The sequence below is a fragment of the Lepisosteus oculatus genome, chromosome 17 (assembly GCF_040954835.1).
Source record: "Lepisosteus oculatus isolate fLepOcu1 chromosome 17, fLepOcu1.hap2, whole genome shotgun sequence".
Taxonomy (NCBI): domain Eukaryota; kingdom Metazoa; phylum Chordata; class Actinopteri; order Semionotiformes; family Lepisosteidae; genus Lepisosteus; species Lepisosteus oculatus.
Genome location: NC_090712.1, coordinates 5,281,343 through 5,298,185, shown reverse-complemented (window position 1 = coordinate 5,298,185; position 16,843 = coordinate 5,281,343). Strand labels below are relative to the sequence as shown.

Genomic DNA, 16,843 nt, shown 5'->3' with positions numbered 1-16,843 from the left:
TTATTAAAACCTCAATTGTTTGCTGTCATGCATACCATTCTCTTAGCAAAGCATTCTGGATGTATCTACAGTAAGTGTAGTATAAAAGAATTTTGTTCATGTTTGATCTGTTTCAAAAACTGGGAACATCATGATAACTTATATCTCATGTACTGGAACAAAAGACCTCTAGATTCTTTATGCATCTTTCCGTTTCTCAGAGTTTTTTTGTGGTGAAGTGTGATCTGTGACATTTCCCTTTGCTGTACAGTATGATTTATCATGTGACAAATCTGGACAAGAATGAGATGTGGTTTGTTGGGTGGGCAGATCCCGAGTAACAAAACCCACAGGCAGTCACAACTATGCCAGCACTCTTTATTAAAGGTTAACGGAGCTGAGTTGCGTGTGACATGTTTTCAGCAAAAGTTGTTTCACTCTTCACAAAATTGGATGCCTGCTTAAAAATGTAGCTGTGGAGTTTGTTTGATAGTCTACTTCACATATTAATGAGTTAGTATTTGGGGAAAATAGTGTGCAGTGTTTAATTTGTGATTGATGGTTATTGTGAGCTGTGTTCCTCAAGACAAAAAACGTATTTGTTGCTTCAGCATTAGTACTATATAATCAATCAGTAGGTTTCAACCTCCAACATCAACATGTATTACAGGAAGACAAAGCAGTTTCTCCGGTGGGACAATTTATCTTTTACAAATTGGTGGAGCATCTTGGCTTGAGATAAGGAGCTCAGTAAACACCACAGAAATCCTGGACGCTGTTTTTACAGTGCCTTTAATCTGTAGTCTTTTCTGTAGTACCACCCAAAAAAGTAACATATCCCGCTTCTTCCTGACATGTGTAAGAGAAATGCCAAAGGTGGTGTTTTTATTGAAGGGTCTGTCCTGAAGCAGAGGGGTTCATGCAATCCCCTTTCTTCCCAGTGCGATAAACCACAGCTCCTGTTTATTGCCGTTCTGCGGCACCAGGGGATTCTGCTGGAAAAGGGCCTAAATAATAGCAACTCTGCTGTCATCACCTCAGGAGCAGGTGCCTCTTGTCCTCTTGTTGTAATAGAAGGAGGCTTTTATCGCCTAGGGCCAAAGGTCCGATCGACCGTTCAGTGGCTTTCAGGTGGGTGAGCGTTTTGTAACTGTGGCAGTTTAAGAAAGAACAATGCTAGTAATGCCTTCAGGCGAGTGGAGGGCTTTTTGCATGGAATTGTTCCACCCCCCGCTAGGAGAATGTGATAATAATGAGACACGGCTCGAGGTGAGGTCAGCTGTAGATGGGAGCTTGACCCTGCGGTCCTGGGAGAAGATGGGGGGGGGGGGGGGATGACAAAGCCCTGAAATTTGAGCCCCTGGAAAATCAGCCCGAGCTCTTGCACTTCTTCACTCTGTGCTGCCACAGCAGATGACGAAAGCCCATGAGTCACTCAGTTACTGCAAACATCATTTCTGTTTGAGCTCTGAGCTGTTTAACATCTAAGTGTACCTTTATTAAAATAAACATTTACCAGTTTTACTGTCAAATTGGTTCTCTTTCATCCTTGTGTCAGTGAAATTAGGAGAAAGGAGAAAATAAGCATACTGACTTATCTTCCTAAGACAGTCTTTAAGAGAATTTGTGCTCTGCCTATAGAAGCGAAAAGAATGAATTTAATCCCCTATTTAGATTAGTATTGGTATTTCTCGGAGCCCAGTCTTTCTGCCTGGCTTGCAGCCAGATATGTGCCTGTTTGTCTAAAGCACTGCTGAGTTTGCACTGTATTTTCACTAGAGGGTGAATGGCCATTCTGTAAGTCTCCAGTCTGGGACTGTAATGTGAAACAGGATTTGAACAGTTATCACATCTAGTTTTATCAGATATATTGAGAAACCTTGTGAACATTCTTCACTTGTGATGTAAATTTAGGAAAAGAGCTTAATCTGGAGGATTATTTGGTGAAAATCTTCTTTAGCAAACAACACACAAGCCAGCGGAACATTTGTCTTTGAAGGGATTTTCTTCCAAATGTTTTTGTTACACGGAGCCTGTTGTTTTTTCTGCCTGCTGGTTTCACAGAATGTGTCTTTTCCTGCAAAGAACTGCTTAGGTTCACTGTTGCACTCATGCCTTCTCTTACAGAAGTCAGGGTAGCCCATATCTTTGGACAGAAGCCACAGCTGTACTGTTGGGGATAGTGGGTCCCACTGCTACTATGCTCATCAGATTTAACGTCCTTGACCAATAGATCAAATTTCTTCGCTCTCGGGTGGGTTTATTTATGCTTGGTGCAACGAGAAAGACAGAAAAATGAGGCAGTCCATGTGACTCTGCAAACATGTACATAACATACATTTGTCTATTGTTCTTTTGCTATGTTGTTGATAAATGCCCAAACCAAGATTTAATTAAAAACCTAAAGAACAAAACATAAAATTAGAAAGCTCTGTTGCTCCACAAATAGTTTCTCTCCAATTATTTGCAAAGTTATTGTATTTGTTTATATATGAGGAATTGGATTCTTTATCCTCCGGTGAATTCCATAGGCCCAGGTAATTGTTCTGTGTCTTTGTAAAGCTGATACAAAGACACAGATGGGGAGCAAATGGCTTCCTTCCCACCCTGCACTGTAATGAATATCACCATCTAATTAAGTCTGAATTGTTTCCACAAGTACATGCAATCTGTGGGCCTCTGGCAATCCTTTTGTCGCAGTGCACTTTGTTTAAATGTGTCACAAAAGGGGACAGGATGTGGAGTGACAGGGCCGACGAGGGGTTCACATTGAGACTCTGGCTGCATTGCTGACTGAGTGCCTCATCTGGATGGGGGGCACCAGTATCTGTGAGTAACACTTTTGGAGAGGATTCAAGCGGGGTCTTTTCCAACCCCGCTGGCTCTCTGCTGAGCCTCGTGCTCCTTTCAGAGACGGAAGCAGTTATAAATGTGCACAGCGATGTATCCTCGTTTTCCTTCACAACCTTAATTAGCCTCACCGCAAGACAGCAGACATGCTGCAGTTGTTGATGAGTGTGTTACTGTCAGTCACATTGAATGAGTGTTCCTTCGGCCCTGGCAGTAAATTGGCCCCTTCTTACTGTCAGAATCTCGGGCTCTATGATGTGTTTGGGCTTTCAGCATCTTATACCACATCCCCTGGCCTCCATGATCAGAAAGCATTTACTCAGACAGGGAACCATGCCCATGTGGCTGGGGTGTTGACATTTGTATGCAAACTCTGCTCGACAGCTTGCTTCATTCCACTCCAAGGTGGTGGTGATGATGTATTTGTTTAATCAAAACACACAAATAGGAACCTTTTGTCTCTTCTTCACTCAGAACTGTCTGTTTTACAATATAAAAAATGCTTTTTTTTTCATTTGTTTGGTGGAGTTTCCCCAAGGGCATGTCCAGTTTCCAGTTGAAATTCAGTGTGTAAGCATCTTTACTTTTTGAAGTTAAGGGCAAGACTGACGTGACTCTAAGAGGGGCTGTTTCCCAGAATCCAATGGTAAACATGACACAGTAGTCAAAGTCGTTACTGATCCAGTGGGGTTGCAGGGAGGGCTGCTGCTGAAGATAAAACAGCTGATGAGAGCTGGATTACAATACGTCACTTGTCATTCCGATTTAGCATCCATGCAATAGGGCTTCATGGAGACAGGTAGACATATCAAGGCAAAAACGTCACTTGCTTTATCATCAGGGCTGTCTTGAACATCTATTTTGTTTTCTTCTTTACTTCTGTGGGATGTTATGATGATCTCATGTGGCAGCAGCTTCCCTTTGTGTGAGATTTGTGGTCCAGATGTGGTTTGAAAATGAGGTGTCATGAAGAGTATCGGGAAGCTTGAAATCCAAGCCCTATAATAAAGCCAAACAAATTGCTCACTATTGACATTTTCAGCTTTTTTTGTTTGTTCTCTGGCTAAAGTTTGGCTTTAGTCCTACAGATTCTTCGTTTCACTGTTCTGTCATTTGTTCAACGAGTGATTATTTGGGTTTTTTAAACTGTAAAGACAGAAACAAGCACAGTGACAAAAGCAGTGATTCCCAGCAGTGTGACAGAATGAAAGGATAATTGAGATAACTGACCATTCAGCTTGAAAAGGCTGAGGAACAGATGCTTGTATTTGCACACATTTTCATTCACGCAGAGAAGTCAGCAAATCTAAGTCTTTGTCGAGAGTGGGTGGACTGGTGACCTTCTTTTAGGGCACAATCAGCTTCTGGTTTGAACAGATTTTCGGTGTCATTAATGCTATTAGTTAAAGCAAATTAATTGAATGTTTGGAACAATTGCTGACAGGCTGTGCAGTACAGCAACAGATTGTGAAACCTTTAATTGAATTCAGTGTTTGTCTTGGTGGAAATTCTTATTTGAGTTGAAGTAAGGAGAACCAAATTAAATTCAATGCATGAATTTTAAATAGACTGGCTCTGGGGAAAGCTTGTTTTGCGATTAAATATGTATACTTCATCGTGCATGTGGCTTCGCATCTTAGTTTACCAGACCAACGTTGGTAATTTCCTTACCTTATAATAATAAACTTTTTTTTAAGTATATAACTTACTACATGTACAATGGAATTCAATGCATAAGAGCATGCTTAACTCCTTAATAAATTAATCAGTTTATATCTGTCATAGGGTTAATCTGGCATTTACTTCATGTGAACAATCTGTGCATTTTAAACAAAAAAACAGTTATGCAAAAGCTCCAGAAATGTCATAAGATACACCTGACTTACTGTGTTTCTTCACCTCACAGAGCATCAGAACTATTTTGGCGTTGATGAAAACTTGGGCCCTGTGGCCGTGAGCATCCGAAGGGAGAAGCTGGAGGACGTTAAAGAGAAGGATGGCTCTCAGTATAACTACCGGATCGCTTTCAGGACCAGCGAGGTAATGAGCTATGGAATATCTTGCAGAAACACAGACGTGCAACAGCAATGTGGCATTTTAATTGCTGTTTAAAACACCTTTTTGAGCTACAAAATTTACTGTAATGACTGGATTTTTTGGCTGTTTATTTCTCATTCCTACATCTTACTTCTCTTTATTTTTTGTTACATTTTTAAGCCAGTTTAAAAATTAAAATAATTGTTCTGAAGGGGAAGACTTAAATCTGGCTTGTCAGCTCGTAGAAGAGTCCTGTTCTACTTCCCAGAAGTGAAATTTCTCTTGCACCCAGCTCGCACTGTGTCTTAATAGTCACAATGTTAACAATGAGTTTTGAAGGAATGCTCATTAATGAGCTCACCTTTCAATTAAATTACATTTAAATTATAATTTCATCAGGAAAGCCCTATTACAAAGCATGGTGGGTAATGTCTGAGTATCTCACCTGCTGAGTCTACACAATAAAACATTGAAAACTGTTTTCAAAATGTGGTTTGGATTGCAATTGAGTATTCACAACTTTACTAGGCTTGAGATTCAGAAACTGTCTGCCTTTTCAAACAGATCACCGTTCAAGCTGCAATTGCGAACTTGTTCACAGTCATGTATATTTAGGTCAACTCCCAGATAGCCTTCTGATGTAGGAGCAGCCAGTTTTTGAGGCTAGTCCAGAAAATAAATATGTCCGAAACCATTTTATTGCTCACAAGTAAATTAAGCTGTATTTAGTAGGTTGAGCATAATGGTTGAAATAACAACTCTCAAACAGCCAGTGGTTTAGTTAAATGTTTCAATATTGTCAAAATATAAGAGTGCAGTTTTGGAGAAAGAACTGTCTGCTTTATGTGCCAAGAGACAAGAAAACGTCAAAACTGAATGTGTGCCTGCTTGACAATGATATAATATACGCGCAAAGGGTCTGACAAGGTCTTCTGCTTTATGCTGCAAAAATATATGAAGGTTTATCTCCGAGTGTGTGGGTAGAAGGATGAATGACAGAAGTTTAACATCTTCCTGATCAATTATGGCTTTCATCTTGACATGGGTCTCCTGAGTACATGCAGCATTACAGAATGCCTGGGCCATTCTGAGACTGAGGCACTAGCTCTGCTACCAAAGATCTTTGATATTTCATCCTCCAGCTGTGTCCACACGTTGAGATGCTAAAGTTGTCTCGATGTTGCTCAGTTATTGATCCCACCTTGAGTTTGAAGAAAGTCCTGACAAAGTCACAGTGGAAGGTTGCCAGATGAGATCGGACAAGTGAACAAGGCGCAGTGGTTCCATGTCAATGACAGTGACGGGGACACAGAGAGACCTAATGATGCAGCTGGTAGTGTATTTCTCTGGAGAGTGAGCTGCTGAGCGCCTGCTTCTCAACAGGACTCACGCGGGATGCTGCTATAAATGGAAAGTTACATCCTGTTCAGTTAGTCTGTCTCAATTATTAATCTGGTGAACTAATGTTCCTCAGTGTGTCAGCTCTCCTTTTCCGTCTCACATCTTTTTAATTCCTAAACAGTTCCTGGTCGCCTTCCTCGAGCTCATAAATACAAGTTTTTATACAAGAAATACGGCAGGAAAAGTTATTTAGATTTACTTGACCTAGTATGATGATTAATGTATGTCTCTTTTATAAATGACAAAGTTTGGCTTCATCCCTCCAGCTTGGTGCGATGCTGTAAGTGTGTCGGTATGAATAACGGATGAGCTCTCGGTCCCTCGCCCTCACACGTGGTGTTCCTTCCAGCTCACCACCCTGAGAGGAGCGATCCTGGAGGACGCCGTGCCATCCACCGCCCGCCACGGCACCGCCAGGGGGCTGCCTCTGAAGGAGGTGCTGGAGTACGTGGTGCCGGAGCTGAATATCCAGTGCCTGAGGCTGGCCCTCAGCTCCCCGAAAGTACCCGAGCAGCTGCTGAAGCTGGACGAGCAGGGGGTAGGTTGGCCGCCGAACCCGCTGGGCCGGGCGTGGCGTGGGCTGTGCAAGCAGGGGATTGGCCATTGCAACCAACACAGGAGTCGGGCCAGATGTTTTGCAGTTGACGGGCAGGTGCTCGTCACATGTCTCACACAGAGGGGGGATGTCCCCACTTGACGGATTTGTGATGTTGGGGGGATGTGGGGTTTGGGGAATCAAAGTTTGGGGGAGACTGCCCATGGAACACATGACAAGATCTCTTCTTCTTTGCCTCTTGTAATGTTCAATGTAAGGCTTCAAAGTCAGATTGATGAACTCATTTCCCCCTATTTTACAGTTTATGTTCAAATTTATTTATAGACGAAAACATTTGCTTCCAATCAAATCTGCTTTACATTCCCTTTTAAATTCAGCACGTAATGGTCCACACTTTCAGCGTTTCTACTGAAAATAATGAAAGAAAGGAATCTACTGAGCGCAGGCTGATGTGGTTAGTCCTTCTAATGAACATTTATTACCATCCATTCCCCCTGTTTGTAGCACTTCGACTGCAGAGCTGATAAGCTACATTGCCTGATATGGCTGTGCTGTATAAAGAGAAGCGAAAGATGTTAGAATCAATATTAGTGTAATGCATGATAATCAAATTCATTCCTGCCATGGGTCATGTTGTAATTTATTATTTTATTCATGTGAGGGAACAGAGTAAATCAGAACCTCATGGCTGAATTTTTATTAACCTCTTGCAGGCCTGTAATTACTGGAGCAATGGGAACAAATTTGCACATACACCTCTGCTGTAATTAAACTACAAAAGATATTAGAAAAACATTTGCACTCTGTGACTGTAGTGTAAGATGTCAAACAGCAAAGACCTCATTTAGCATATAAATTTATATTCATATATACAGTACATACATCAGCAATCAAAATCTTAAGTTACAGGAGTGCTTAATATATGTACTAATGAAGATTGTACTAAAGTGATATTTTCTTTTCCATAATTGTTACCTTAATCATTCAAAATATGAGATCTATTATGACCATATGAGTGTAAGTTGTAATGAGAATGAGCCTGGGCAGTTCCCTATCAGTTCTTTCATGAGACTTTATGCTGATGTGTTGAGTCTCATTTAATCGCATGAAGACATGCAGCAGAGTGGTCAGTGGATGAGAATCACACATTTTTCATGGTTCTTCTTTGGGTATCTTTTCAGCTGGGTATCTAAAACATTTCTTTCAAACAAGACCGGTTTGCAGTAGTCACTTACTAATGTACTTAAAATCTTCTTTTTTTGTTGGAAGAAGCTCTTATTTTGCAGGCTTATAAATCTTGTTTCAGTCTTTTTTTTAATCTGAGAGCAAGCGTGGATTTCTCCTAAGCAGCCACATGAAATAGCTGTTCCAGCTCCTGTCTGGTGCCATGCCCTTATAAAGACCTCCTCCGCTGGAATGTGTGGGGCGCATGGAGCTGCACTGATTGTAGGAAACGAAACTAATTAAAGTGAATTTCCTGGGGCCTGATGCAGACCCTCTGTAGCTCTAGCATTTGATAGGCTTAAATGATGCGGTTTGTTTATTAAACACAACTGCCCTCAAAGAGTTTTTTTTTTCCGGCAAACCCAGCTTTAGTACTGTTAGCAGTTACAGTGTTGCTCATTGTACGACATAAGCAAGGGCCTCTACCTTCAGTTTGCTCTGAGCAGTACCAGAGGCATCTGCGATCACACTGTAAATTGGCAGCAGATTGTTGTACTGTATGATGTATTCACTATTATGTGTTTAGGAGCAGGTGGAGATAAAGGTGACACTGAAAAATAAATGTGAAGGCAATAAGGAAGTGTACTTGAATTACTATACTGAGATACTGCATGTAGTACAGTGCTGTTTTGTTTTGGTTTGTTTCAAATATTTCTCTCAGTTTAATGTTAAAGGGAGACATTTTAAAAAAACACCAAGTAAGAGGAAAAGCACTCTCTATTGACATTGCTTAAAGTATTTCTGCCTAACTAGGTTAGGTAATAGCAGGCATCCATTATTGTGCTAGAATTGAACTGATAAGAATCAGAGACGTATCTGACTAGATCAGTCAGGGTATCAAGGGCACATTATACGCCAGCCATAAGGAAATTTACACTTTGGCATACCAGACCCTTAGTGATGAGTGGAGGTGACACAGTAAATCGGACACTTGCTGTCATGTGCATAGCCTGACATGAAACGCAAGGGGCAGACAGCTCAGTCACGACGTTTCGCTTGCTCTCCAGTGTTTCTTTGACGCAGCTACTGTATCCTTGACCATCACCTGCCTGTCTTTCCTCTTGTCAGAATGGGAAGGGGGCATGGATTCAGAACATGCATCATTGTGTATGTTGTCTACTGGCGGTGCACAAATGAAGTGGAAATTGCTGTGGTATGTGTAGCATAACCTCTCAAGAACTCTAGAGTAATGGTTGATATTTCCATCTATCATGCTTCATTTGATCCTGCCCCTACTTCAACCTGATAATGGCAGAAAGCTAAACGATCTTGCATTAAGTGAAAGTCATTTTTGATGTTATTTTTTATTGATTGGAGGAAGAGGCTGCTGCCTAAACAAATGGTGTTTTTTTTTTTATTTGGTTAATGTTATCATAATATGAAAAAAAGTCCTATTTTAATTGTAACCCATTTATTTAGATGCTAGTTAGATGTAGTTCCTGGCTCTTGTTCTGCTCAGGACTAGGTAACCCAGAAGACTTGGGGGTGCGGACAGGCAGTGTGAGTATTGGTGTGATGTCCCAATATGACAGCATGTTCCCACAATGGCAATAACGTCAAAAAAGGGGTTATGAGCACCTGAAAGTAAGTGATTTTTTTTACATCTTTGTTGCCATTGGGCCCCTAATGGCCCCTAATGCAGTTTAATTGTGGTGGATTACAGAGCCATAAATATAATTGAAAGCAGAATGAGAGCCAGTGGGAGATCCCCACAAATACAGCATTTTCACAAGTGTATTGGTTTTTCAGATACAATTATTTTGAATTAAGATAAACCAGGTAGGGGACCCACATATGAATTAATAATTAATACATGAATTAGACACACCTGAAGAAGGCTCCACAGCCGAAATGTTGTTTTCTTTCTTGTCTTTTCAGCATGGAATAAACCTTTGACTTATTAATTAATACTGCTGTGCAGACAGCAGACAACCTTATTCATCCTCCCTTGGCTACTGTTTTGAGTAGCAGGGCATCTTTATTGAATTGTCTGTAAATGTGATTACTTGCATTGTGTGTAAAATAATACTATAATGCTGCCCCAGTTCTTTCAGGGATGATAATAACAAAGCATTGCTAGAAACTCTGTTGGAACAAAGATAACAGGAGAGCAAAGTGCATCCATACATACAAAAACTCAGTTTGCTGTAATTCTTTCAATTAAATTATCTGCTTACAAACATTTCTATAACCTTCAAAGTTACAAACTTTATGTGCAAAATATGTATCCTCATTCTTGCCTTTTATTTCTGTTGAACACAAGGTAGGAATGGTGGAAATCACTGTAATATTTTATAATAGCAAAGACAGGTGGCAAGATGTTTATTTTGCATTTTAAGCATTTGTTAGGCCAACATGCGCCACTCAATTCAGTTTGGTTCCGAAAGAGAAAGGCAGGAATTTGAAAAGGAACATGATGTAACATCAGGCCACATGAACAAGACAGGAGATCTTCAAAACTTAGTGGCATTTTCATTCGCCTGCATCAGTAATTTGCAAAAGGTCACAAGCAATAGGAGTTTAGAGTTTAGACTTGAAAACAGCCTTTCATCATGCACTTACCACATGTGCTTCTTATAAACCTTAAGATTTTTTTCTATTTTGTGCATCATTTGGTATAATATGCAAACTCAACTTAATGGTAAAAATGATCTTTTCTGACTCAGTACCTTCATTTAAAAAATCTTTCCCATTCTTCGTTTTAGAACATAGCAGCTTTTACTAATGCAGTTTTAAGTGTACATTAGACATTAGTGGAGCTGGGACTGTGACCATGACACAATGTATTGTATCAGTTGTACAGTACGTTTTACCACCAGCTGTGTGGTTTTAAATAGCTCCTCGATTTGTTTTTGTTCATTCGCTCACCTTCGAGTCTGACTTTATCAGATTGTGCTCACTTAATTTCTGTGACGAGTTTACTGTGATACCATTAGGTTTGGAGGCTGGTGTAAAAAAACAAACACGTGAAATGTGGTGCTTGAAAAAAATAGTCTCTTCGTTCTCTTTGTTAACTTTTGAAATCAAATCATATTGGCACAGTAGTGGGGACTTGTCACCATGACAACACCATTAGAGGCATGCAGGAACTACTTGACCTGTCTAAAGAAGGTAAATAAATATTTCAGAAATAGAACATAGAATTAGATGAATAGAAAACATTTAACAAACAGTAAAGTATTGTGTACATCTTAATAAATTCTGTAAGTAAACATATGCATAGTAGCATGATTGTCTGGGGCAATTGACTTAAAGTCAGATTTAATGAGTGAGTAGCAGATCAATTAGAAGTTTGTTTTCTTTGTTACCAGTATTTCAAAGCCCTTATAAATTATTCACATTGAGCTGTTCAGTGTCAGTAGAGGGGTTAAGCTGCCTGAGAGCACTTTGAATGTAATCATTGTCCTTTCATATTGAGCTTCCTCATCATCTAATAAATACTCTGCTTACGTACGGGACTATTAAGTGTCTCCAGGGTAATAAGGAGAGATAGCTGTGAATTAAATTCACTTAGTTTGAAGCTGTATGTGAGCAGATCCCATCTTTTGTTTTAAGAAAGAAAGAAAAAGACCATTTATGTTCACGTTTGAGATGTACCTGGTATTTCAACTGTAATTAGACTTTAAAAAGTTGTAATCAAATCCTTCTGGAAACAGTGCAGTAAATAACATATCATAAAGGAAAATGTGAACAGAAAAAGACTTCATCCGATACTTCATCATAAGATGTCGGACTTTTTTTATTTGCTGCTGAAACACTGTAAGCCATCAGTATGTACAATAAATAGTTTCAATTGGACCTAAATAACTATATAAAGTATATAAATATAAATACAATAAACCAGTTTGACAGATTGTTATGCTTTTGTTGATGCGTGCATGTAAATGTTGTAATGAAGCATGTGACCCAAGTTTTTAGAAAACTAGCCTTTTTATTATGTAAAATAATAATGTAAGTGAAAAGCAAAATACACTAAACATAACCTTTAAACTATTAATACAATTAAATGCGCCAGAACTCTAGTGTAAATCCTGAAGTCTCCTCTCTAGGCCTCAGTTGCCTGCTTATCAAGAGACTTGAACGTCAAACTTGCTGCTTCTGACATATTGCATTCTTGTTCATCTCTGATCCAGTATGATCCATGTCACGCCAGGAATTTGTTGTTTTTTATTGCTTTCTTCTCTACTCAGAGCTCACAATGGCTGATTGATTCAGTGGTGAAAAGTCATGAGATTCCACAGAAGTGTTCAGGAATTCACTTCACTGTCAGATAAGCAGGATTGAAAAGGGAACTCTTGAGTTACCAAACTTGGAAGTCAAAAGCCAAAAAGTGTTTTTGTAAAACAGGCTTAATTTAAGGGTTTTTGCTAACTGTGAGTATTAAACTCAGCTAGACAGTCGGTCTGTGATCCAATTCTTCACAATTTCAAATTGCCTTGCAAAAGCAATACAATGACCAATTTACAGCATGAATCTGAGATCTAAATATTTAAAACATTAGATCAAGATAAACATTTGAAAAGAGGATAGATCTGATTTTTACATGGAGCATTTCAGGACCCCTGTATTTTAAGAAAAGGGTAAGTAAAAACAAAGAATATACATAAACAGGGGTGTACTGCAGCTAGTCACACATCTGTTAAAATAAATGGATCTCATCTAGTCCTTTCTCGGAAGAAACCAGGGTACCATCTTCAGTAGTGGCTGGGTAGCTTGTTGCTTGTAAAGAAGGGCCTCTTGTTCCAAGTCAGAAATGCACTTACACAAAGTTTCCATTTGTACTCTCACACCTCTGGTTTGTGTTTCTCTGTTCATCCTGAAGAAGTCCACTGGAGTGACTTGGTCAGTGCCTTGGAGGATTTCGGGGACTCATACCTGTTCCCCCGGAATTTATCTGCTTCTGTCTGTGCCCCTGCCACAGTGCCTCCAAGTCAGGTGCCTAACTGAGGCAGTGGTGTGTGTTTTTCAGCTGAGCTTCCAGCACAAGGTGGGCATTCTGTACTGCAAGGCCGGCCAGAGCACAGAGGAGGAGATGTACAACAACGAGAGCGCAGGGCCGGCCCTGGACGAGTTCCTGGACCTGCTGGGACAGAGGGTGCGGCTCAAGGGGTTCAACAAGTACCGAGCGCAGCTGGACAACAAGAGTAAGGCCAGGGCCTGTCTCCCGCCCTCTCGCGTTCTCGGGTCCTTCTGTGTGTGTACACGCCCAGCTCTCGTCCTTCCTGCTCGTTCCGTTACCTTCCACACGAACGCCACGGCGGGAACGGCAGAAACCTTTTCATGAAAAAATGTTGGTTTTCCGTTAAATAATCGTAATAATGTAGGCTGAAATTCTCTCCCAGGGGCAGGCTCGGCAGGATCGGATGAACTTGAAAAGGAACAATCTTTTTTTAACAAAGGGATAGGAGGCACAAGATGGGGTTTATTTGCTTTTAATGTATGTGCATGCTATTATTGCTGTTGTGAAAGCTGTTCAGTCCTTTGAATTGGATTTTTGTTTTCTGTTAAAATTGTCGTTTTCTGTCTGTTTCAGCGGACTCCACAGGCACTCATTCTCTGTACACTACCTACAAAGATTATGAGTTAATGTTTCATGTATCGACATTACTTCCTTACACACCTAACAACAGACAACAGGTGAGTGTGCCATTCTCTGGTGAATGGCCCTGTTTAACCTCTGTTTAGTGATCAGTGAGACCAGAGTAACAGAGATGTGTGGTCTGCATCGCCTAGACAAAACCTTTGCAAAATCCCCTGTAATCAATGTGAGCCCATTTTGTGTCATAGGTCCTGATTTTACCTTTGTATTTTTAATATTTATATTTTTTATTAGCATTTATATAATTTTTAAAGCTGTTCTTTGGAAACACCTCATTTTTTGTTTATTATTCTTCTTCAGTCTACTGTATATTGTTCTGTAGTCCCCTGTTGCTGTTTAATGTTTTTCTGACAGTTTAAAGCATAAAACTAAAAGCATGAAGAAGGCTACACAGCCAAAATGTTGTTTCTTTTATTCTCTTTTCGGCATGGTATAAACTTTTGCTTGCTCCTTTGCAAACTAAAAGCATGATATGTTTCTGTTTCTGTAGTATATTCATTATGGTTCAAAAAGGGGCTTATCTGAGAAAGAAAAAAGTATAAATAAATTGTCCTTGTATCATTTTGTGACATCACAGTTAGATTGTTTGATAAATGTTTTGACCATTTAAACAGGTCTATGCTGACAGTACATTGTGTGATACTGTCATTTCTTGTATCTGGAGTATGTCAAAATATAGTACTGTATGTCTCTTTATTTTGTTTACTGATTATACATATAAAGATGGTTATTTTGCAGGTTTGATTAGAATTTCTCTCTGGAATGATATACAGTACAGTGGTTAATGTGTAGTACAATAACTGGTATTCACTGGGTTGTGGCCGTTTATGAGCAAGTTTATGACAATACTCTGATTAAAAGGACAACCTAATCTGGTCCTCCTACAGTCGAAAAGCCTGTCAAAGACTGAGCTGTAAAGTAAGTTTCCAGTTATAAGGGAAACCAACCTCTGAACCTGCCTGCCAAGGTGTTGTGATAACAAAAATATTACAGTGCTCTAAAACTATAAAAAAATTAGATTAAGTGAAAGCTGAATGTTCATCACTGATGCTCCATCCTCCAAGTGTTTTTCTTTTTGAAAAACCACCGAGCTGCACATAAGGATGAGTGTCATTGGAGAACAGAGGGAAGAGCTGATACTGCCCTTGTTTTGCAGGCCTCTATTAGCATGAATATGAGAGCAGTTTACCCAGAATAACGTTTCATAGCCCCAAGATTAGTGCTAATCTGTCTAACCGGCCATGATCGGCCAGAAGGTAAACCGAAATAGGTCATTCAATCTTCTCTTCAGCTGCCCTGCTTCACCTTAAATCATTTTTATTTATGAGCCGCGTCACAAATCCAAATACTCTAGTTGTTTAATTATCTTAATTCGACCACAGGAATCATTGCCGTCTGAAATGAAATCTGGTATGTCTGATTTTATTTTCGTGAGGTGCTAGTCATGTCATGAATAAAAGGTGACTGATAAAAGACAATATTCAAATGTAGGTTTAATAATCACCAGTAGTTTCAGTGACTGTTTAACGTGAACCAGTAGAAGATTTTGTGACTCTGTAGGGTCTGAAGGTAACCTGTCTAAGGCATGAAGTCAGTTTAAGAGTAATTCAGGGGACCATGTATATACTGTACATGGATAACTATGCTGTCATGGGGCCATCTGTACAGTAATCTGATGCTGATCATTACAATGAGTGCACTTTTAAACTGGTTTTATAGCAAAACCAAACCCTCAGATTTACAGCTTTTTATTGAAACTAATTGTCTCAAGATGCAAGAGGATACTTGTGGCCCAGTTCACATGCTCATGGAAAACACTTGCTCAGATGTAACCCTCTTGCAGGAAATGTGATTTACTTCCTAACTCCTTTTTTTCTACCCCAGCTCTTGAGGAAAAGGCACATAGGAAACGATATCGTCACCATCGTATTTCAGGAGCCAGGGGCTCTTCCCTTCACACCGAAAAATATTCGCTCCCACTTCCAGCACGTGTTTGTCATCGTCAAAGTACACAACCCTTGCACAGAAAACGTGTGCTACAGGTAACTAAGCTTTGCGACTTGATTAAATGGCAGGAAGGAACAAAGAGGTTTGGGGTTTTGGAAGACTGTCAAATAAGGAGGTAAAACCATCACACTGTCATTAAGTGATGTTTAATTTTTATCTTTGCTAGGAAAGATCCTTTTATCAGGAGTCTGATTTCTTTATTATTAAAGTAGTTGTTGCACCCAGAAAACTAAGTTTCACCTCAATCCAACTTGACTACAAAGTATTACAACCTAAAATGCATGCATACCACCCAAAACACGCTAAACAGTACAGGCTGTATTGCTCTGTTTAACACGGTGACTACAAATTTTAACTGAACTTTTAGACCATACATATGAATAATTAAGAATACCCTGAGAACTTAGATATAAGTGTAAGAATTGGAGACAGTAAAAGGGTGTGTGTTGAGCATTCTCTGTACTCTTTGAGCTTCTGGAATAGTCTAAAACATTCCGGCCAATTCCCCAGTGGGGAAATTCACTTTGTTTTCCCTTCCTCCATTCCAGCGTGGCTGTTTCAAGGTCTAAGGACGTGCCTGCTTTCGGTCCCCCGATTCCCAAAGGAGTGACTTTTCCCAAGTCGGCTGTTTTCAGGGACTTTCTCCTGGCCAAGGTCATTAATGCGGAGAACGCCGCCCACAAATCGGAGAAGTTCCGGGCCATGGCAACCAGGACGAGGCAGGAGTACTTGAAGGACCTGGCGGAGAACTTCGTTACAACAGCAACCATCGACTCCACGGTGAAGTTCAGCTTCATCACGCTGGGGGCAAAGAAGAAGGAGAAGAGCAAGCCCAGGAAGGCTGCCCACCTGCACAGCATCGGCGCCGTCACGTGGAATGTTATCGCCCGGGACTTCGGGCAGACCACCGACATTGAATGTTTGCTCGGCATCTCCAACGAGTTCATCGTGCTGATAGAGGAGGAGTCCAAGAACGTGGTGTTCAACTGCTCCTGCAGGGACGTTATAGGCTGGACCTCGGGTCTTATGAGTCTCAAAATCTTCTATGAGCGTGGGGAGTGCGTCGTACTGTCTGCCTTGGACAACTGCGGCGAAGACGTCAGAGAGATTGTGCAGAGGCTGGAGGTAAGCCCTGTGGACATGTATTTTCTCCACAGCCGCTCATCTCCTTCGTCGTACATCTGCGTGTG

The 16,843-nt window shown here is 40.4% G+C and overlaps 1 protein-coding gene across 8 annotated transcripts in view; it reads left to right on the top strand.

Annotated features, from left to right (window-relative positions):
- Positions 1-16,843, top strand: part of sipa1l2 (signal induced proliferation associated 1 like 2) — a 113,704-nt gene that overhangs the window by 48,328 nt on the left and 48,533 nt on the right. For all 8 annotated transcript variants that reach the window (XM_069179720.1, XM_015362612.2, XM_015362613.2 and 5 more), the window contains 6 exons: positions 4,736-4,869; positions 6,617-6,805; positions 13,017-13,191; positions 13,581-13,684; positions 15,531-15,688; positions 16,202-16,778. In XM_069179720.1, the coding sequence (XP_069035821.1) occupies positions 4,736-4,869; positions 6,617-6,805; positions 13,017-13,191; positions 13,581-13,684; positions 15,531-15,688; positions 16,202-16,778 (1,337 nt within the window). The remainder of the gene's footprint in view (positions 1-4,735; positions 4,870-6,616; positions 6,806-13,016; positions 13,192-13,580; positions 13,685-15,530; positions 15,689-16,201; positions 16,779-16,843) is intronic.